This window comes from Melospiza melodia, chromosome 3 (assembly GCF_035770615.1).
Source record: "Melospiza melodia melodia isolate bMelMel2 chromosome 3, bMelMel2.pri, whole genome shotgun sequence".
In the NCBI taxonomy this organism is placed as follows: Eukaryota; Metazoa; Chordata; class Aves; order Passeriformes; family Passerellidae; genus Melospiza; species Melospiza melodia.
In genome coordinates, this window is record NC_086196.1 from 61,432,335 (window position 1) to 61,453,658 (window position 21,324).

The following is a 21,324-nucleotide window of genomic DNA, read 5'->3' on the forward strand; positions in this document are numbered from 1 at the left end:
GCCTTTGTGCTGTCGGTGTTTGTGTCTTATCCTGTAAGTTTCATATTAAGATGTCTTAATGCTCAGCAAAGTCAAGAAAGAAATAATTCAAACTATAATTCATTTCTGTGAATCAAAGTCTCATTTGATTTTGAAGGGATGTGCAGTGAGCCTGTTCTTAATCTCTCTATATGACTATCAAGGCAGCATACAGTTTTTGGTAACTTTGCTCCCAAAATACTGTGTATTCTCAATATCAAGTAAATCCATGGAACATGATAGCTATTTGCCCAAATAATCTCTACTCAGTTCATTATCTTTGCTATTATTCTAATTATTGGTATTTTTTCCATGCTGCTCTTTGTTCTCCCTCTTTTTTTTTAAGTAACTGATTAAGGAGAATATTATTATTCTGTGTCTGCAGTGTTTAGCTGTTCTGATAGCAGAGAAATTCTACAGCGCAACAAAAGTGAAGGTTTTTTACTGATAATACCCAATAAAGATACTGCTTGAGGTGCTCAGACTGTGGGGGATGACCAATTTCCCTATGACTTCTGCTGCCACAAACTGTGGATTTGCCCTGTGCAGAACTTAATGCTGCAGCCTGATCTTCTTACCATCCCTGACTTTACTGGTTCTTAAGAATAAAGTAACAAAGTATGGTAAATGTTGCTTTTTCTATACAATGCACATGCAGCATCAGACACTGTCCAAGGAGGAATTCAACCATCTTGATCTGTCCTTAAGCAGAAATTCCTCATCCTGCCTTTTCACTCACAACCTGCTTTCCTTCCTTGTGTGCATTTTTATCATTCTCTGTACTGAGTATTGGTTGGTAGGTGCACTTGAAAATTATTTTTAATGACCTAGGTTCTTCATAAATGAGAGAAGTTAATTAGAGAGCCTTTGATGCTGTAAAGCAGGTAATGAGTGCCAGCTCACCTGGCTTGTCTCTGCCCTTTCCAGCCCAGATGCGCTGTCAGGTGAGGGCAGGGCCAAGCCTCTCCTCCCTGCCACCTTCCTCTGCTGGCCTTGCTGCAGCCACTCGAGTGCACACCAGTGCCACAGCCAGAACTGGCACTTCTGTGTGGGGCAGGACACTTGCTGGGGGTGCCCACCCTCCCTCTGCCATGGGGGGCGTCTGGGGCTGGGTGTGCTCCAGCCTTGGCACCAGTACACAGCCTGAACTTGGTCCTGCTTGAGTACAGTGACCCACAAGCAGAAATTTAGACACAAAGGTTTTGGTCAGAGCACACTGCACCCTTCTCTAGCATGAGTGCAGAGGCTAGTAGAGCTTCCAAAAATTTAATTCCCTTGGCCTGTCTGTGAAAAACTCCACAGAAAAAGTGGTGAATACCTGTTATGGGGCACTTATGTTGTTCATTTTTCATGCCTGTTGAGAGCTGGGTGGGAGCCTAGTGTTCATGGCAATCTATATTGGATGGGAGCTGCAATCCTGACACCAGTTAATCCTGTTGGGGGGAGGCAGAGGGAGTTGTCCTTCTCTCACTTTTTTCCCAGTCTCAATGTCAATGTCAGCCTTGTCTCCTTTCTTTTCAGGTGTGCCAATGCTGTTTGTTATCCTCTGGGGAACTGTCAAGTACCTTTATGAAGATGAGGGGTTGGTTTAGTTCTGATTTTTATAGCTATATCTCGTTTGTGTATGTGTGCACCAGCAGGTCACTGTTTGCTTTCTGTTCAGCGTGGTTTGCTTTGGCAATGTGCTGAAAACTCACATAATTGCTTCTGTTTTGTCTGAAGGTCTTGCATAACATTTCAGAAAGGAGAATATGTTTTTTTCTGATCAGAATTTTCTGGATGTCTGAATGAATCTATTCTTTTTCAGGTCAAGGAAAGGTATGTTTTGTTTTTCTGTACTTATAGTATCAACACTAGCAGTCATCCTACCTAACCAAGACCACTCCTGATACTGTGCCTTTGGCAGTAGCCTTTACAGTTGTTTCAGAAGAAGACAGCAGCCTCCCACAGGATTCTGCCTGCAATTTGTAGTGATTAGCCTATGCCTAGCAGCAGAGAAGTGATTGCCTTTTCTTGTTTAAGCTCCCATTATTTAGGTTTTCCTAAAATAAAGGCACATTCTCTGTCTGCTTACATTAGTCTTGCTGAAGTCAACTATGTCACGCACAAGACTGCTGTAAAACACAAAATACTTTTTGTGCTTTTTTACCATGATGGCTGTTCTGGAAAAAATTACCTTTGTATATGCTTTATAAATAACTGTTTTATAAATAGCACTGTAACTTGTTGGATTTTTTGTTTGTTTGTTGGTTTGTTTTTTTTAAGTGAGGAAAGTGGCTTCTTTTTAGAGATAGTGGCTGCCTAGAAATATTTGGGTAGTTTTCTGTGTGAAAAGAAATAAATTTGTGTTCTTTCATTTTTATTTTAATTTTTTTTATTTAATGGGTTTTCCTCTTACTTAGTTTCCACACTACTCAGCCAAGGCTTTTGTAGAGAATCCTTTTATTTTTTTTCTTTTTTTTTTTTAATTCCCAGACACAATTATTATTGAAGAGTTGCTGCAATGTGAAAACTCAGTTTAGTCAGAGCCACCCCCAAACTGTTTTCTGGTGTTTCTGATTATTAAGAACCAACATTTTTTTGTGTGTGTGTTCCTCATAGTACTGCACCAGTTCAGTCAAATCTGCCTTTTCTGGTTTAAGCAATGCTAGGATTTTTTGACTTTCCTTTTCAGTGTTGATGTGATGATAGTCTTAGCAAGAATTGTGGCTGCACTGATGTACTGCAAGTTTTGTTGAAATTATCAGAATAGGTGTAGAGACCATGCAGCCTCTGAACAGGCGATGTTCCATGGGCATATCTTCCCATTGATGTAGAAAATGTATTCAAAGTGCTCATGCTGAGCCTCCCACATTATGTGGTGCTCAGAGCTGATTTATTTTTTCTATTAAGGAAAACTGTCACTCACTGCCTTCAGCAGGCCTTAAAAGGGGCAATTTTGCACATTATTGAATTTTCTAAATGTTGTCTAAATATTTGTAAAATACAGCAATAAATAACTACGTGCAGCAGCTGCTCTGAAAGGCAAGAGTTCTGTGCCTTAGGCAGGCATTTGCTGGATTAGCCAGGGATATCTTTCATGCTGTTTGCCATAGCTCTGTCACCATGCAGTGGGCTGTAAATTTAATTTGTGATTTAACTACTTCCCTGGCTATGAAGAATAACAGGAAATAAATGTGGTCAGGGCTAGGAATCTGAGGCAGTCCTGTGAATGTAGCCTTTGAGTAAAGGACTGAAGCCTGCAAGACTTGGTTGGTTGCACACTGCCTTCTTTCCTTACATGTGCAAGTATAAACTCCTTTAGAACACAATTAGTGTTTTAAAAAGTGAACTATTAAAAAATATTTTGTCTAGATTACAAATACAATTAAAGGCAAGCTGTTGTTCTTAGTTATTAGACTGTGCCTAAAAAGCTGATACTTACACATTTTTGCTTCTGTCTGCAATTAAGTATGGGAGCAAAACAGTCAGCCTTCAATCTCTTTTTTTTTTTCCATTCACCTGTAGCAATTCAAGGTTAAAATTCAGTGTTTTCACTTCTAGAAGGAGAATACTGGATTGGTAAGCAAAGGCAGAAACATCCCACTAGCATTTTTTTCATTGGACAAATTCTCCATTCATGAGTCTGAGGCTATTAGTTGCCAAGCATCTTCTGAGAGGTGCTGAGCAAACTGTAGGGATAGATCCTAAGCACAATAGATATTGGTGTATTTATCAGCGTGGCAATCACACAAAGCACAGATGGGCCAGAAGTCATGTAGAGATCTACCAGTTTTATTTTGTGGATGCTTTAATAGCCATGACACCTTAATTGACCTGTAATGGTTTTTTTATTGCACATATTTGTATAAATTTAAAGGTAGCTAAAATTGATGTGTGCCACAGGAAGCAAATTAACACAGAAACATAGCAGAGTTAATGTATTGTTCTCAGCCTCTGTTATTATAAGAATTTTTTTAATTACCTCGGCATCTACTGCAGCTGGTGAGAAAATTGGAACTCAACTTCCAGCTATGCCTATTATCCCATCAATCTTGAGGTGTTCAGATAAAATTAATTTCAAGGGCTCCATGAAGCTGGCTCCCACTTGTGTACCAATTAAGAAGTTCTGTAGCTGAGATTCTGGCTCAGGTACACTGCACACAGCCTGCACACCTTTTTTGCCCAATACCTAAAATGCAATTGAATTGGAGGCTGTAGAGCTGCTGGTGGCAATAATATGCTTTTTGTACACATTAAACTGAAATTGAAGGAAAAATAATATCTCAAGCCCTTCTTGGACTTGCAGTCCCTGCAAGGGAATGTGGACTTGCCACAGCCGAGCTGTTGTGCTTCCCTCTCTAGTAAGTGAGCACATGTGGGTGCATGCTTGTAGCATGGAACCCTCCCTGTGCTGCATGGTTTGCTCTTTGCTCTTAGACTGTCCCACTACAAGGCTGGGGAGGGTTTCAGCTCCACCAGCATCACTCAAGATGAACGTTCACAGGTCTTTTAAGAAGCCTTAGGGAAAATTGTGTGTATGTATGTCTTGGCAGAACAGATTTGGAGCTGAAGAGAAACTTTTTTTGGGAAGGAATCTATGTTTTATGTAGTGCTGTTTCCTGGTCTGTTTCCTAGTCTGCGTAGCTCAGTAAACTGCTGTCTTTACTGGTGTCTGCTGCTTCTGAGTAATGCTGAGCAAGAGGCTAACAAAGTAATTTCACAGAAATATTAAGAATGCTGTCACTGCAGGAGCAAGCCAAGTGAGACATGAGCACTGCCCTAACACCTGGGCTGTCCTACACAGACATGGCCCACCGAGCAGTGGGGGTGGCTGGCTGTGCCCAGAGGAAAGGAACTAGATGTACAGACCCTCAGTTTAAGGTTCACTTCAGACCAGTGATCCCAAACTGTGGCTGCCGTGACTCTTCTTGTCATTTTTCTCCCATATTGCTTAGGGAGACAGGAATTTTGAAAGCTTAAATGAGACTCGTGCAATAAATGAAGTATTATATTGCTGCAGCATGCTACTTACTTGGCAGAGGGCTCAGGTCAGCAAAAGTTAGGAACTGTTGCTCCCATTTTTGATTTTACTTGTTTATAATTTTTAAAACTCCTGGTGGGCCTGAAACCTTGTGCATATGCACCAAAAGAGCTGGAGTTTGCAACTGCAATTGCTTTCCCATGGTTGAAATTAGTAGCTCCTTTTTGAAAATAAGGACAGATAAAATAGATGACGGATCTCAATATTGTTATGACAATAATGATGGTAAATAATGGGATAAAAACTAACAAGCAATTAAATAAGATGATCTGACATTGGAGACTGAAGAATAATAAAAAATAGTGCAGGACGAGGAAGCTAAGAATGACAGCGGAAAGCTCAGACTCAAACAGATTCCCCCCGTTTCTTCTTTCAGCCAAATGACAAATTTGACCTTGGTTTTAATGGAGTAAATCTTCACAATTAATGGATGATAATTCATAGCAAATTGTGGAGGAGAGCTAGCCATTAGTGGGTAAGAAAGGCCAGTGAGTAATATCCCGCTGGATTATGATAGCTGCAATAGTACAGAGCATTCAGTGTTTCTGAGAAGCAGCTGCATCTGTTTCCATGTCAGCATGATGTGCTTTCCTGGTATCTAGTCCTTAATATTGTTTTCCATCTGCATTGCTGGAACAGAATGAAAAGAAAGAGATTTTAGTAATGTACTGAAACTTTTCCTTCATCTCCTTTTTTCTTCTGTCCTCCTAGTTGCTGGACCAGAAACTATAACATGAATTACTGGTTGATCATCAGACTGCCCATTCTCATCGCTATTGGGGTGAGTCTGAGACGTGTGCTGTGAGATGGTACATTTCCCTGAGAACAGCACAATATGGTACAAAGATGCACATGTGGCCATTGTGCATCTCCAAAGGCTAATAACCTTTGAGGCTGTTGACATTTTCATTCAGAAATGTGATTTTATGAAGCCAAGTTGGTTTCTGTCACTGAATTTCCAGACTAGCATTTTGTTTCTTTAATTTGGCCACAAGCTGCCGTGTTGTAGTGGCAGGACATGATAACAGAACAGTATGGTGCAGCAGCCCCATTAACTCCCCTGTGAGCAGGAGGTGTGGAAGGTAGTTCAGGGAGACCAAGGATACTATTTCAAATACTGAGCTACAAAAGAGCTGCAAAATGTGTGGCATTGTGTAGAAATATTCTGCAGGCACAATACTGTGCCAGGCTCACAACTCCAGCCAAGGCAAATGGGCCACACCTTTGCTGTGTCTCACTCCCCAGAGAGTAACTGGGGTCCCCTGCTTTGTGTAATGAAGTACCTGTGTTTTTAAAGGGTGGCTTGTGCATTCACATTTAGACCACAATTCCTTGGCAAGGAGTTGAGTTCTGTGGCAAATTCTGCAGCTGCTTCATAGCAGGATGCACAGAGAGCTACACATGCATACACGAACCAGCCTTTTTGAGTACTTATGCACATGGGTTTATTGTTGGTGATATAAATTCTTCTTCCATTTTTCCAGGTGAATTTCCTCATCTTTATCAGAGTTATATGCATCATCATCTCCAAACTTCAGGCTAATTTGATGTGCAAAACTGACATAAAATGCAGGTATGTCTTAAGGTGGTCTGATGCTTTTCGTGCTCATCAGAATAGAAGCGGACAAGGGCAAATGTGAAAGGAGTGGGTTGACCAAGGTGGTTAAAGACCCTTGAGTAATGCACAGGTATGGTGTCATGCATTAGTGTAACTGCTTGGACAGTCAGCCCACAGAAAAGTCTCAGGGAAACCAGGGCAGGTATTTCACCTGTGCTATAAACAGAAGGCTAGATCACTGTCGCTCTACAGCCTTCCATTAGACTGAAGGAATATTAAGTAAGCAGTTATTTTTAAAATACCTGCAGCACATGCAAGTACTGAATGTTAGAGTCCTTGAAATCACCCAGAGGAGGGCAGCTGGTGTAAGGGCTGGAAGGAGTGTCCTGTGCGGAGTGGCTGAGGACTTTTGACCTGCCTGGTATGGAGGAAAGGGCTCTGAGGGATGACCTTGTTCCCTTCTACAGCCCTCTGAGGAGTTGAAGTAGAGAGGGAGGTGCTGAGCTCTTCTCCAGGGTATCATAGGACATGTGGGAATGGTTCACAGCTCCACCGACGGAGGAGGTTCAGATTGGCATCAGGAAACATGTCTTTACTGAGAGGTAGCTCAAACCCTGGAACAGGCTTCCTAGAGAGGTGGTCAGTGCCCCAAACCTGTCAGTGCTTAAGAGGCATTTGGACAGTGCCCTTAAGAACTTGCTTTAAGTTCTGAACAGGTGGTTGTCATAGGTTCCTCCCAGCTGAAATATCCTATCTTATTCTAATTTGAACATAAAAATATGAGCTGATAGAAATAAAAGCTTTCACTTCCAGTAGGATAAGATGGGATCAGTTTGAGTTTTGCTCCTTGTTATTGGGAAAACTTTCAATCTTGAATGCGTGAGATATTTCAAGAGAAATGTCAGGGCTATCACATATAAATTCAATTTTTGGTTTGTAGTCAGTCTATCCTTGTCTGTATTCTCCCTGTTATTTAATCCCCTTGCTAAGATTCATGGTTGCATCCTTCATTTGTCCATCTTGACATTTGTACTGCAGTGTGGAAAACAACGTAAGAATAAAACGTTAGCTTTTGAAGTGCAGAGCTACATGCTGTGGTATCTGGACTGCTGCTGTTACATTGGGTATTTCAATGCTGCAGTCTTCTAAACAAGACACAGCATATATTTTGGTGATTTCTTATCTGTGTGAGTTGACGGGTGTGTTACCTACCTTCTTTACCTCACATGAAATTTTGGAAATCTTAATGTGTCTTGAGAGCTCAAATCAAAGATGAGGACTTGTTGGAGCCGGAGGCTTTGATTCCATGCCCACTTGTACAGAAAATTGAGTATTTTCAGAAGGTCACAGTGAAAGGACAGGGGCAAAGGTCACAAGTTATAGAAAGAGAAATTACCCTTGCATGTCAGGTGAATATAAATTCACAGAGTGGTCTGATGCTGAAAGAGAGGTCCAGAGGGGCTTTGGAGGACCTTGGAGATACTCAAAACTTGGCTGGATACAGCCTTGAGTAACCTGCTGTGAACTGGAGTTGGGCTAGAGTCTTCCAGAGGTGCCTTCCAACCTGAATGCTGACATAATTCAGAATAGCAGCCAGTAGCCCTCAGGCACACAAGAGCTACAAAGGTCTGACAGCCCTGCTGATTGAGTGATTTTGTATGTACTGACTTGTCTCAAGACAGGTTGTTGTGAGATGTGGGTGAGTTTTGTGGCCCAGGAAGCTCCCACATGATTCCCATGCATCTTTCACTATCCTTTTGGGTAGCTGACATGTATGTCCATCAGAAGAGAGTTACGGATCATTCTTGTGAATTTTTTCCTGTGGTTGTGTATCTTGAACTGTCTCACAAGTGAAGAATCATTTCTTTCAGATTGGTTTGTCTTTCATCCTTTGCTAGCTCTGTCTTTGAACTTGCCATCACTCATTTTAAGACAGTTTGATTGCTTTGACAAAGTGTTCTGCAGTTACATATAGTTACAATGTTTAAAAGATTTAACACACCCACAGAGGTGGGAAGGAATACCAAGTACTCCTCCCTTTGCCAAGATATTTTTAAAAGATTCCAATTATTGATAGATTATGTCTTTCATGTCATCAAGAAAGTAGGTTTTGGTCGTCTTTCCCAATTACAGGTGGAGAAAAGAATACAAAAGAAAGACATCACAGGTACAAGGAAGCACACAGCTTCTTACTGAGTTTGGAAGATTTTCAGGTGAAATACAGCCAGTAACTGGATACAGAGCTTTGCTGTCACCAATAAATGGTCTGCAGTGAAGTGGTAGGGGAGGTTAAAACCTTTAGGAACTTACTAAAGTTATTTTGAGGAGGTTTTTATCCTGCAGCCTCTGGAAGAGGACCCTGCATCACAAAGTGGTGCAGTGACTTAAGAAAGTTGAAACTCTGTCAGAAACAATGCAGAAGGGGTGACTCCCAGGGATTATTTGGATCAGCAGTTCAGTGGCACTGATGAATCTTTAATTGCTTTGTGATCTTAGGTTGGCCAAGTCTACGCTGACTCTGATCCCACTGCTGGGGACCCATGAGGTCATCTTTGCCTTCATTACTGACGAGCATGCCAGAGGGATGCTGCGCTTCGTGAAGCTTTTTACTGAGCTCTCCTTTGCTTCCTTCCAGGTAGCACTCACCGTGTGCCCATGGACATAAGATCTTTTTTAACTGCTGTTTGAGGACCTGCTTTCTCTTTCATTCATTGCATGCTTATGTTCCTTATATTTCTCAGTTTAGCACTGGATGTTATAGGATTGTGACAGTGGAAGGGAAAGTGTAAGGACTAATTTTTAACAGCCAATTTTACTACAATAAGCTGGTATTCCTGTCCACATATTAATATTTATTTCCTATGGTTCACCTCAGGGCAATAACAAAATTGTCTGTGATTTCCTGTAATTGTACAGTGGTGTTGCTGAAAGCACATTTTGTGCTTTTTCCAGTGTTTCTGATGCTCCTTGGAAAATCTGTACTGCGAGAGATAGCTGTCTCCAGCTGTAACTGCGTGTGAGGAGGGCATAGGCTTATTGTGATCTTTATTTAACTGTTCCCTTAGGTAAAGCCATTTCAAATGAGTATCCTTCTGTAAGGAAATCATTATTCTGTTTCCCTGCACACTCACTCATTCCCTGTTTATCAAGCACAGAGCTATATTTAAGGCCACTGTGAATTACTCCCTTATGAAGTGTTTAAGACTTGAAACCTTTGCTTTGTACAGAAGAAGGGGAAAGAAATCACTAGACAAAAATAACAGATTGAAGAAAACAACAACTCCTTTTTCCTAAGATCATGTGCTTTGAGACATAGTTTGGTCAAACCTCTGCTCTGCCATCAGAGTTGACAGGGACCAAGGATTCTCCACTTTTCAGTCTTACCCTAGACATGTCAGTGTGGAGCCTCTAGCCCTTTGCAACTGAGTTTGGCAAAGTGAGGAAACTGCTCTGCTCACTGTTCTGGTTTTTGTTGATTTCAGGGGCTGATGGTTGCAATTCTTTACTGTTTCATCAATAATGAGGTAAGAGATACTATTTTGTTCCAATTTGCCTTATCAGCATACAGTATAGGAAAAGGAAATTGAAAATGGTCTTGAACTGCTAAATTGTCCTTGTTCAGGACTTTTTGTTTTACAGAACCTTCCCTGCACAGCTCTGTGGGATAACTCATCAGACAAATGCGTTTGGAAGGAATTCAGGCAGTATAATTTACAGTCACTATTTGTAGATTTGGAATCTCACAGTCTTTCTTACAGTTGTGTAGTTTGCGCAGGTGCATTCTTTGATTAAGAATTACAGCTGCTCTTAATCTGTCTTATTTTAATTGCTTGTTTTGCTTTTACTTGCATTTTATTTGCTTGTTTTTGTGAATGGGGGAGTGGAGCCCATTTTATTCTATGAACTCAGATCAGCTTGCTGGTGAAGTTGGAGAATCCTCGTGGCTACTGCTGTACAATTTGGTTTCGTTTGGTTTCCCCGTGGCCCGGCTGCTTGAATGCATTGTAACTCTCTAATTAAAACTGAACCTCACAGAGTGGTAAACTCATAGACCCAGAAGAAGTGAACCTTTAGCTTTGAGTTAATTGATTGCAAGTACCATCTTCTGTGGTTTCTGCTGAATCCCAGCCCTGTAGTAGGAAAGGGTGTTGTTCTGTTTCAGTATTGCAGGAGTCTCGTGTTACCTTCTAAGTGATTATTACTCATTCATTTGGCAGTCAGGTTTGTAAGGGTAGTAAACACTACTCATTTAGTCACTACATTACTAAATTAAATGCACATCAATATGTTTTACACTCACAATAAATCTACTTTTAACTATGACATGGCTATTCAAGATCACTTATTGAGAGACAGGCCTCATCAGGGAATTGGAATCAGTAGAAGAATGTGCTATTTCTGTCATTATGGCGAGGCTGGAGTCAACAGGAAAGCAACAGGCATTCTGAATTAAGCCTTTCAGGAGTCTGCTCAGTTTTCTAGGTTGTGAGTAAGATTTTATCGAAGTGAATAATCTATTAATTGTACTGCTTACCAAAATTAGAGGTGAGTAGCAGCAGGCTTTCCTGTTGGGAATGCATGTCATTTGCTGTGTGTCATGAATTAGACAATATTTGTTTCAGATTGCTTGTAGGGCTTTACAGGTGTGCTTCAGTCCTGAGATGCAACACTGTCTGCTGGTGGATCGTGTATTTCTTGTGATTCACCTTGGTGTTTGCTCACACATCCCTTGTGCAGCTGCAGCCAAGCCTCTCATGTGTAATGCTCAATAACTTCCTTCACATGAAATAACAGCAAAGTTACATCATAATCCAAACTTTATTACAAGCTCTCAAACAGGCACCCTTGTTTCATTTGAGGGAGCTTACCTGTAATAGCTTACCTGTGTTCCTAAGAAATGCTCCAAATCTCTTGTTACTATAATTCTCTTGCCTTTGTAATGTAGTTCATAAAGCCTAAACACAATGAGTTCAGCTTCACTGACAATCCAGTATAAATTATTTTGCTTGTTTCAACTCTTGTTCAAAGAGTGGGAGTAGGATTTTGTGAAGCCTGGTCATCAGTGTCCATTAAAAAATTTTTTGTAAAGGAATTTGGTTAAGTAAATCTGTTCTAAACTAAATGAGAATTCTTCTCCTCAGCTAAATGAGAAGCTGTTTTCTGACACACTGTATTTGTCCAAAGACAATCCTTGTTTGCAGTGTGGTCTGCATTTTATTTTTGTTTGTGACTCATTGACTCCTTTTTCTTTAACCATACAGAATGAAAGTTCCTTGCAAGTCTTGATGCACAGATCAATAGTAGAAATGAAGATAGAAGTGATATTAATGTCCTTTTCTAGTATCTACTTCTTAAAAAAAAATAGAATTTGTTCATATTTCAGTCTTACTTTGCCTGAAAGATTCTGGATTTTCTCTGAACTTGCTCTGAAGCCAACAGTAGTGTCTCATGAGGTTGCCTGTTACCACCAATGTTCTTTGCAAAATGAGCTAGGCTTAATATGACCAGTTTTTCTGCTGTTAGTGCTGCTTTCTGTAAGAAATACTTTAAACCACAGAGGTGTTGCCTTTTTCCACCACTTAGTTGAAGATGGTTCAGATTTCATTCTCTGTAGCCTTGGTTCTCCTTTTTGCCTTCTTGTCACAATGGAAGTACAATTCAATCTCTTCTACTTTAAAGAATCTGTCCTGGTGCCAGGACTTCTGAGTTCTTTAAATACTGGCCAATCCTTCCTTTTACTTTTAATTTCTTTTCATTCTCTATACAGACTATTAATTAAACTCTTCCATCAGCTTAGTTCCATCCCATTTTAGATCTGCTTTCCTTTCATTATCATTCGCTGAGATATTTTTTGCCAAAATTTAGGGATTTTTTATAATTAGATTCCAGATTCATTGCTACACTGTCAACTTCCTTCTCCATTAGGTGCATAAAGCTCAATCAAGAGCTCTCTGTGAGAGATCTTCTCCAGCCTTAACCTCCATCTTTTTCAAGTTGTCCCCCCCTCTTTCCTTTTTCTTTTAAAATACCCTACGTAAAAACTTTTCTTCCCCTGTCTCACATGTCATGGTTTAACCTCCAGCAACTACGCACTGTGCAGCCACTTGCTCATTCCAGTTTGGTGGGATGGGGAAGAGAATTGAAGGAATAAAAGTGAGAAAAGTCTTGGGTCGAGTTAAAGACAATTTAACAAGTAAAACAGCAAAATGTGGAATTTATTTACTACTTCCCACTGGCAAGCAGGTGTCCTCCCAAATTCCTGCACACCTCCAGCCTGCCTGCTGTCAGGGTGGGATGAGAAGCTGAAAAGGCTTTGGCACTGTGCAAGTCCTGCTCAGCAATAACAAAAACATCTCTATAATTGCCAACACTGTTTCCAGCACAAATGCAAAACACAGCCCCATACTGGCTGCTGTGAAGAAAATTAACTCTACCCCAGCCAATGTCAGCACATCATGGGGGCTTTCTTCTTGGTATCATTTTCCTGTATAGCTTATTTCTGGGGAATCTTATCAACACAGGAAAGTTAGTAGGATAAGCATTTTGCTGAAAGATCTGTAGATCTACTTCTGTGCTCAGGAACTGCCTCTGCAAAATCAGTCTTACTTAATTCCCTTGCTTATACATTCAAAGCTATTTAGGCAAAAACTCAATTCCACACAGGCAGCAGACCTGCTCCCTACCCTCTTCCTAACCCCTGGAGAGAAAACTCCTGATAACTGATATTATGCCAGTCATATCTGTTCCTAAGACAGACCCATTCCTACAGTCTTTTGTTCAGGTCTTCCATTCACTTTATCTCAGTTTTGCAGGCTGTTTGTATCATAGCTCAAGCCTGTCATGTCCAGCTGGAGTAAAGACTCATTTCCTCCCTTTGACTGACCTAAAGGTACATATTGCTCATTTACTTACTCAGCCAGTCACTACAGTCATGCTTTCATTCAGGATTTGCCAGTAAATGCCTACAACAGCTTTTTCCCAGTGCTGCCTTATGCTTCCATGCCCACAAAAGATGCCAAGTACTGGAACAGTAATACGGTCAATTATTTTCCTGCAGACACTTGCAGTTCCTGCATTTCTGCCTTTGTCTGACCATTTTCCCTCATTGTTCTATGCCAAGCTCTCCCAGACACACTGTCTTTCTTTGTGTCTTTGTGCACCTTTTGACACAACAAACTCCCCTTACCGTGGTAGAATACAAGCATGTGTCTCAGTATCTTTCCTTCTGACCCATCTGGTCGTGACAGTGGAGGTTAGATTCTGAATTCTGACAGATTGTCAGAAACACAGAGATGCAGCTGGTTCCACCAGGACATTCAGTACAAGGGCTGTAGGCCAGAGCTGACAAGCCCTGATAGGGGCACCCACCAGGGGAAGATAATTAGTTCTGTAAGGCTTTGCTCCTTTTTTAGGAGTTCCTCTCAAATTCAGTCTTTCTCAAGCAAGGAAAGTGGACATACAGCAGCTGGTTCCCTAGGAGGTTTCCCTCAGAATATGAAGGTTTCAACAGCCTGGGCATGATGACAAACCTGTGCTGAAACTGCCATCAACCTACTTAGTCTCTTGGTACTCAGTATGAGACCCTAAAATAAAAGAAAAAGCATCTTTCCAGAGAAGGCTCCCTTAAGTGACCCACCTACAGTGAACTTATTTCCGGGCTGAAGTACACACCGTAATGAACTTATTACTGTGGTTACACTCCTGCCTTTATCTAGAGTAACAAGTGTGAAATTTTATGTCCTCTGCCTTATGTGTTAAAAGCTAATGGAGGTTCTTACTTCAGCCAAGTGGCAAGAACTTTGCCTGTGGAACAGGAAGATCTAATTCTGTTCTTGTTTAGCAGTTACACAATCCTGGATAAACTTCCAAACCTGTGCAGAGGTTACACAGTTTGACCCAGAACCTGTGATGAGCATACTTGGTAGCTTCAAGAAAAGCTAGTGTCTGGAATGAGAAACTGTAATTGCTGTTTTAAAGGGGAACAAGTTCAGTCTCTAACTTGCTTAATTGTTGTTTTCAATTCTGAATAGGCATATGGTTTTTGTATGAAATAAAAAGAACCCACATAAATATTCAAAGAACAAAAATAATCCAGGACATAATAATGTTTAAATCAAACCAAAAGTTAGAACTCCTAAGAATACCTGTGGTGCAATATTGAGCAGAAAGTCAGTCTTTTCAGCTGTTTCATGGCTGATAAGCAAAGTCAGTTTAATTGTTAGTCCTGGTAGGGCATAGAGTCCAATCAGTATTGCAGGTGAATACATTTAGAGCAAAATAATGAAGGTAAGATTTTCTGGTGCATAGAAGAGCTTTTTTTTCTACAAGTAAAAATGAATGTCATCATTATTTTAAATGTGGAATGGCCTATAATGGATTAATGAGATAATTGGAAGCAATAATATTGCAGGTTTAAAGCACTTCCAGTTTTTCTCGGTAGTGTGGTATCCTTGCTGTTTTCTGATGGAGTCATTTAAAGAGCTGATTAATTCTACATTCATTCCTTTTGTTTCCTTCTTTGCTTCTGTTAGGTTCAGATGGAGTTTCGGAAAAGCTGGGAGCGCTGGAGGTTGGAACACTTGTATGTTCAGAGAGACAGCAGTATGAAACCTCTGAAGTGTCCAGCCAACAGCATCAGCAGTGGGGGCACAGTAGGCAGCAGTGTCTATGCTGCCACTTGTCAGGCCACATTCAGCTGAGATTTCTGCAGGTGAATCAGATGGAGAACAATGAACTGCATAATCTACCTGAAAACCCTTAAATACCCAAGCAAGTGGCTTAAGTTTGCCATCTCCAGCAAGAAACTTAAGCATGTGCTGCTCATCGCCTGCTGGCTGTTGGACAAAGGTTTCTAGGGAAAGCAATCTGCTAATGTAATGAACACATCAGAGGAAAAATTGGTCATGTCTAAAGTAAATTAAAAGAGTTTTTTCCTATTTGCACACAAGGCCTCCAGGGGTCCAAAACTTAAGTGTTGCATTGATCCAGTCTGAAACCACAGGGTCAATGGCTTATTACTGTTGAGTGGGTGAGCTGAGTGATCGACTGATTAAATTACAGGGATATAGAATATTATTATTGCCAGAAAATACATTTAGACTTTTCTGGCGATAGGGTAAGGTGCCATCGCCATTTTTAGAAAAAAATAATTTAGTGGGACACAACTTGTGTTTCAGGGAAGAATCAGTTTTGTAGCAGGGGTTTCCCAATGTTAAAGTTGAAAATATGCTAATCTGTTTTCTGGGTAGGTGAAGAACAGCATGCTGAAGGTCTGTCAATGTACAGCAGGTAATGTAGTGAACACTTCTGAATGCCGTCTTCAAGGTTCGCTTCAAAAAGTATAAAAACCCAAACAAAACAAAAATGCAGTATCTGTGAGGTACCTTCTCTGCTGGGAATAGGTGCACATTATTTCTGTTGACATGGATGGAAATGTACCCTGTGTGCATTGTCAGTGCTAGGCTGCCCACCTGGTGGGCACACAGGTGTTCACAGGGATGGGGTGATGCCTTGTGTTTCAAGAGAACCTTTCCTTGTCTGAGCTTTACGCTGCTCCTTGGGGGTGCAAGCACACAGAAAGAAGCCAGCTTGCGGCCACTGCTGGTCTCAGCAGACCTCTCCTCATTGCAGAGATTCGCTGGTTGGCAGTGGGTACTCACTTTTGTTTCCCCTCCTGCCTCGGTCCTTCTCTGCTGTGACACACGGCACCCTCGCGCGGAGCGGGAGGCGGCCCTGGCGCAGGGCGCGGGTTCAGGACCAAGGAGAGCTCCCGCCCCCCTTCCCGGGGTGGGCTGCCATCCTCCAGCGCCTGCCAGCTTCCCATCAGCGGCATTCCAAAAAGGAAAAAAAAAAACTCAAACAAAACTAACAGCTCCAAACAAAAAATCCTGAACTCCATGAGCTTTTTTTCTGTTTAAAACAACAAGGGCTCGTGCAGTGACTGCGTCTGCACTGTGTAGTGTGTTTGCTCCCTGACCTCGACAAGAGTTGCTGGGGACGGGCAGAAGTACCTCTACAAGCCCGATGTGATAGGTTGCATCGCTTAATAAAAAGCTTTGCACATCTTTACTCGTACTTGGGCTCCCTTTACAACAAAGAGGCAAAGTGCCAAAGACAAGCTCTGAGAACCTCCCTGCTCACAGATTTTTGTAATAAATAAGTAACTTCCATGGCAAAGCAGTTACAACGACTCAGCAGAAATAACCCTCCCTGTTCTCAAGTCTCTTTGTACTTGCATTCACAGTCCCTATTACCAAGAAAGTGGACTGGATATTCTGGGATGTAACTCAGCATCTTTTCTGCCTGAAGCTAGATTGCTTTGCATGGGATTATTTAATCATTGCATTAGAATCCTAATTGCCAACAGCATGGATTAGTTCTGCAATCATGAGGTTAGAATTGAATTAAAGAGGATGTGTTGCCACCTTCTGCTCTAATGCTAGTAATTGAGCTCCAGGGAGAAAGACACGTTTGCAGAAATCCACCACAGTTCTCAGGCTGGCTTACGTGTCTCCAGCATGCTGGCTTCTCTGCAGGCTGCTTCCAGGCCTTCCCTCTCTTAATGTCAGTTGCAAAGCTGACTTTGGAATGAAGCACTTCAGGTTCTTCTGTATATTTAATAACTAGCTTCTGTGCTGTGTGACCATCAGTACAATACTTGTCTACTACATGCAGATGTTAACTGCTGTCCTGCAAGTTAATTAATTAGCTTCCTGTATCTACAGAGTATGCTTGATGTTTCTATCTAATATCTATCCTGAAGTGCTAAGAATAGGAAAAAAGTACTAAAGATTGTCACTGGCAGGTGGAAGGGCAGCATGGTGACAGATGCACTTTACAGCTGTGGCTTAATGCACACTGGCGGGAATAATTTCACTCATTAATATTCAAGAGTGGATGCTGGTCCTGCTTAGTTGTGTGCAAACCTGGGAAAAAAGTTCCTGCTGCTTGCACAGCTGTTGGCAAGATGATAGTTTTGCTGTGATAACAGGAAGTTACAGAAGTGTTCTAACTCACTGAAGTGCTGGACAAACAAGGGTGTGTAACAAATGAAAGAGGACAGACATAGGAATAGGGAGCATTTCCATGTGTGGTAACAAACCTGTACTTAGTTGCTGTCACAAGCAAGATTCAACAGCTTGATGTGCTTTAGAGTTAGTAAGCTGTTCTCCTACTCATTTGTGGACTGAGGGCTTTGGGCCCACAGGAATAACTCCAGTTAACTTGGTGGCTTCTGCTTTGTTAGAATATAAGAGAAAAGTAAGGTAACAAAGTGAGGTCTTAGCCAAGCAGAAGGCTGCAGAGGAAATTCCCCCCCCCCCCCCCCCTCCAATTAAGCTCTCATTAGTTCAAACCTTTTTAAATCCCCTCTCAAAACAACTCAGTGGAAGTAATTAACACCAAGCAGAATTACAGTATTTGTGTATTTAAAAACTGAGCAAGGCCACAGTGCCAATTTCTCCATCATACTTTATCTACTTCAGTAAGACCTTTCACAAGCCTTTGTTATTCATGCCATCTCCATTTCACAATGTGTAAGGTACATTTATTTGAGTAGCATGAAATAAGCAAATCAACACAAAGCACTGGAAGAGATGAACTGTGTCAGTTTTTATTTCTTGTGCCTTTTGGCTTCATGCTCACTTATTGTGGTAACTTGTTTCATGAAGCATTAAATACAAGAGTCTATAAATCCACCTGGACATAATGCAGCTAGAGTGTATAGCAAGTGAAAACTTTATTTCCAGCATTGCTGCTATGAATTTTTATAATTTCATTGATCTTACCTTATATTTAATATTTATTTGCATGTATTTTCTTGTTTTAAAAAATACCCACAGAACTGTACAAGATGTCAGATTATCAGCTCCCCATAAACACTATGCTGATGTTTATTTTTATTGTTGTGAATAAAGTTTCAACTCACAAAATTCCATTGCTTACTAGTGTTTTGAGTATCATCTAACTACTTTTTACCCTGTTACTAAATACTTTTTAAGAATGGAAAGATTCTGTGGTTCTTTCAGGGAAACAGTGCTTTATGTGTGCAACTGTGTGTCCACTACCTAGTGGTGTTTGATCCTGCTGAGCATATGTTAATCAAATACAAAATGCAGCATGTTATAGAGTCAAAAGGAATCAGTAAGAATAATGAAAACTCTCGGGGGAAGGGGGGAGTTACTGGAGAACGACAGAATATGTGCAAATGACAAATTGTTTTGCCTTGAAATAGCAGGACTTGGAATTTATACAACAGCCCAAGATAAAAACTGTGAGAGTGCTGTGGAGAGCTACTGAAAGATGCTTATCAGTGTTAACATATTACATGTGCTTTATTACTCTCTTGTTAGTCCAGCTAAATTCAAAGCACCACTTTCTTTTGTTTCTACAACCAGTGATGAAACTTGTGTTGAGTCAAGCCTTAAAAATGTGTTTAACTGTTAAATTATAAAAGACATAGTGGAACAGGACTTGAAAGACCAACTGGTGACTTTTCTTCTTAACTCTGTCCTCAGAGACACAAGTTCTAGCAGCTGCTCTTCAGAATGATGACTTAATCATAAAATTGTTATGGTTGGTAAAGACCTTAAAGATCAAGTCCAGCTGTCTATGTAGCATCACCACCATAGAACTTGTTTTAGAACACTAAAACATGTTCTCAAATGCCACACCCGTGTTTTTTTTCCCACACGTTAAGCAGAGGTGACTACCGCTTTGCTGAGCAGGTCTGGCTCAATGCAGTGATCTACATATTAAAAACAGAAGTGGATCATACAAATACACCTGCCAAGAATAAGTATTTTTCAGCTTACAGTTACAAAAACTGTAATATGAAGCAAAAAGGGAATTATAATCTGATGGTTGTGTCAGGTGAAAGACACCACTGCAAACCAAAGCAGCAGCCTATTTTAGGTATATGGCTATTGCTTCCTGTTGTTTCTTCACCATGAGGGTTCCAGCCGGTGCAGGGGAGAGCAGCAGCAGGCCCTTCTACTGCAGGTGTCGTCAAACGCCAGCCTTTGTGTCTGTCACCTGCGGCAAAGCTCTCGGGAGCTGAAGCCGTGTAGGTGACGCGCTGGCAGCCGCAGCTGTGACACGGCCGTGCCTCTCGGGGCCCCGGAACAGCTGCCGGGCCCCAGGAAACGAGACCAGAGCGCAGGCTTTGCTACGGCTTTATTCGGGACCGGCCGGCGCCGCGGGACACGGGGCCAGCAGTAAGGCTCAGGTGCTTTTCTGCATAGGAACAAACCCCATTTCATTCTCCCGAGCCCCGGCCCTTCCTCAGGGCGGCGGCGGCGGCAGTCCCGGCCCAGCAGAGCACAGTCCCGGCCGGGCCCGGCGCTAGCTGCCCGCGGCGGGCCGGTAGTGCAGCTCCCGCTCCAGCTGCTCGGCCGTCAGCGTCCCGGCGATGGCGGCGCAGCCGGGGTTGAAGACGGAGTAGGCGCTGAGCTCGCCGGGCCGCCGCTCGGCGGGGCCGCGGGTGCCGACGTACATCCAGTAGAGCAGGGAGAGGACGAAGTAGGGCAGCCCGAGCTCCAGCTCCACGAACAGCGCCAGCAGCACGGCCCACAGCAGCACCTTCAGCAGCAGCGGGCGCGCCCACAACGGAGCGGCCGCCGCGCCGGGCCGGACCTGCGGAGGCGGCGGGGAGAGCGGCGTCAGGCACCGGCCGGCCGCCGCATCCCCCGCCCCGCCCGCCTCGGCGCTCACCTGGGCGCCGCCGCCCGGGCCCTCCGCGGCTGCCCGCGGTCCCTCGGCGGCCTCCGGAGCCGCGGCCTTTCCCGGCGGCTCGGCTGGGCGCGGAGGGGCGGCAGCGCTGCGGCGGGCGGCACGGAACTCGGCGAGGCGCCGCTCCACGGTGGCCGCCATGGCCGAGGCGCGCCTGCGCCAGGCCCGTGACGGCCCGGCAGAGGCGGGGCCGCGGAACGGGGCGCTGCGAAAGGGGCTGGGGTGGGTCCCACCGTGGGGAGCCCAGGCAGTCGGTCAGTCCTTCCTCGCCGGCCGGGATGGACAGCAGAGCCGGCGAGGCTCTCTGGAGAAAAGCTGTAATTCACCAGAGATCTCACGTGTTTAGTTTTCATACAATTATTATTTTGGAAAAGACGTCTGAGTTAGAGTCCGCCCTTGTCCAAGCACCAAATCAAATAGATGATGGCGTTAAATGCCACGTCCAGCCATTTCTTGAACACCCCTAGAGACGGTGACTTCACCATCTCCCTGGCAGGCCATTCCAGCGTCTCATCAGACCCTTTGTGCAGAAATTCCTCCTCCCAGCCAACCTAAGCCTCCTCTGGTGCAGCCTGAGGCTGTGCCCTCCTGCCCTGTCGCTGGTTGCCTGCGAGAAGAAGCTGATCTTGGCTTCAGCCTCCCGCAAGCCAGCTCTTCTCTGGGCTGAACAACCTCAGTGACTAATGCTGGCACCAAAACGAAGAGGGGGTGGAGAGAATAAAGCATGGAGTGACCAAAGCCTGGGGAGGAGGAAGGAGCTGTTCACAGCCAGGCTGTCCAGCGCCATTTGCCTTGGGTGTTGGAGCAGAGGTTTTAGCAGAGCGCCGGGCAGCTGGGGCAGGCCAGCGAGCAGGAGGAGGAGAGCACCGCACTGGGCTGTGCCCCTCACCGTGTGGTGGTGCCCGGAGCCAGGGCTCACCCTGTGCCCCTCTCTGCTGGCCCTGGAGAAAACCCTGTGGTGGGCTCCCTCCAACACAGGCCCATGGGCCTTGCCAGC

General features: G+C 43.2%; 2 protein-coding genes across 2 annotated transcripts in view; one reads left to right on the forward strand and one right to left on the reverse strand.

The window, feature by feature from the left end:
* The window catches only part of GLP1R (glucagon like peptide 1 receptor), an 85,556-nt gene extending 67,027 nt beyond the window's left edge, over positions 1-18,529 (forward strand). The window contains 6 exon segments of the mRNA XM_063153347.1: positions 1,540-1,600; positions 5,753-5,822; positions 6,526-6,614; positions 9,096-9,234; positions 10,082-10,123; positions 15,131-18,529. Coding sequence (XP_063009417.1) covers positions 1,540-1,600; positions 5,753-5,822; positions 6,526-6,614; positions 9,096-9,234; positions 10,082-10,123; positions 15,131-15,298 — 569 coding nt within the window. The 3' untranslated portion in view covers positions 15,299-18,529.
* Positions 18,530-19,755: 1,226 nt separating this feature from the next.
* SAYSD1 (SAYSVFN motif domain containing 1) lies at positions 19,756-20,468 on the reverse strand. The gene is made up of 2 exons (XM_063152006.1): positions 20,310-20,468; positions 19,756-20,231 (listed from the first exon to the last, which is right to left on the reverse strand). The coding sequence occupies exons 1-2, from the start codon at positions 20,466-20,468 to the stop codon at positions 19,941-19,943; spliced, it is 450 nt and encodes a 149-aa protein (XP_063008076.1). The 3' UTR covers positions 19,756-19,940.
* Positions 20,469-21,324: the final 856 nt, after the last annotated feature.

What these genes read in the sequence shown, in the direction of transcription:
- SAYSD1 (XM_063152006.1), bottom strand. Translation starts at nt 20,468, where the DNA reads ATGGCGGCCACCGTGGAGCGGCGCCTCGCCGAGTTCCGTGCCGCCCGC. An exon ending in GCCCGGGCGGCGGCGCCCAG is followed by an intron (nt 20,232 to 20,309) that starts GTGAGCGCCGAG and finishes CCGCCTCCGCAG; the next exon opens with GTCCGGCCCGGCGCGGCGGC.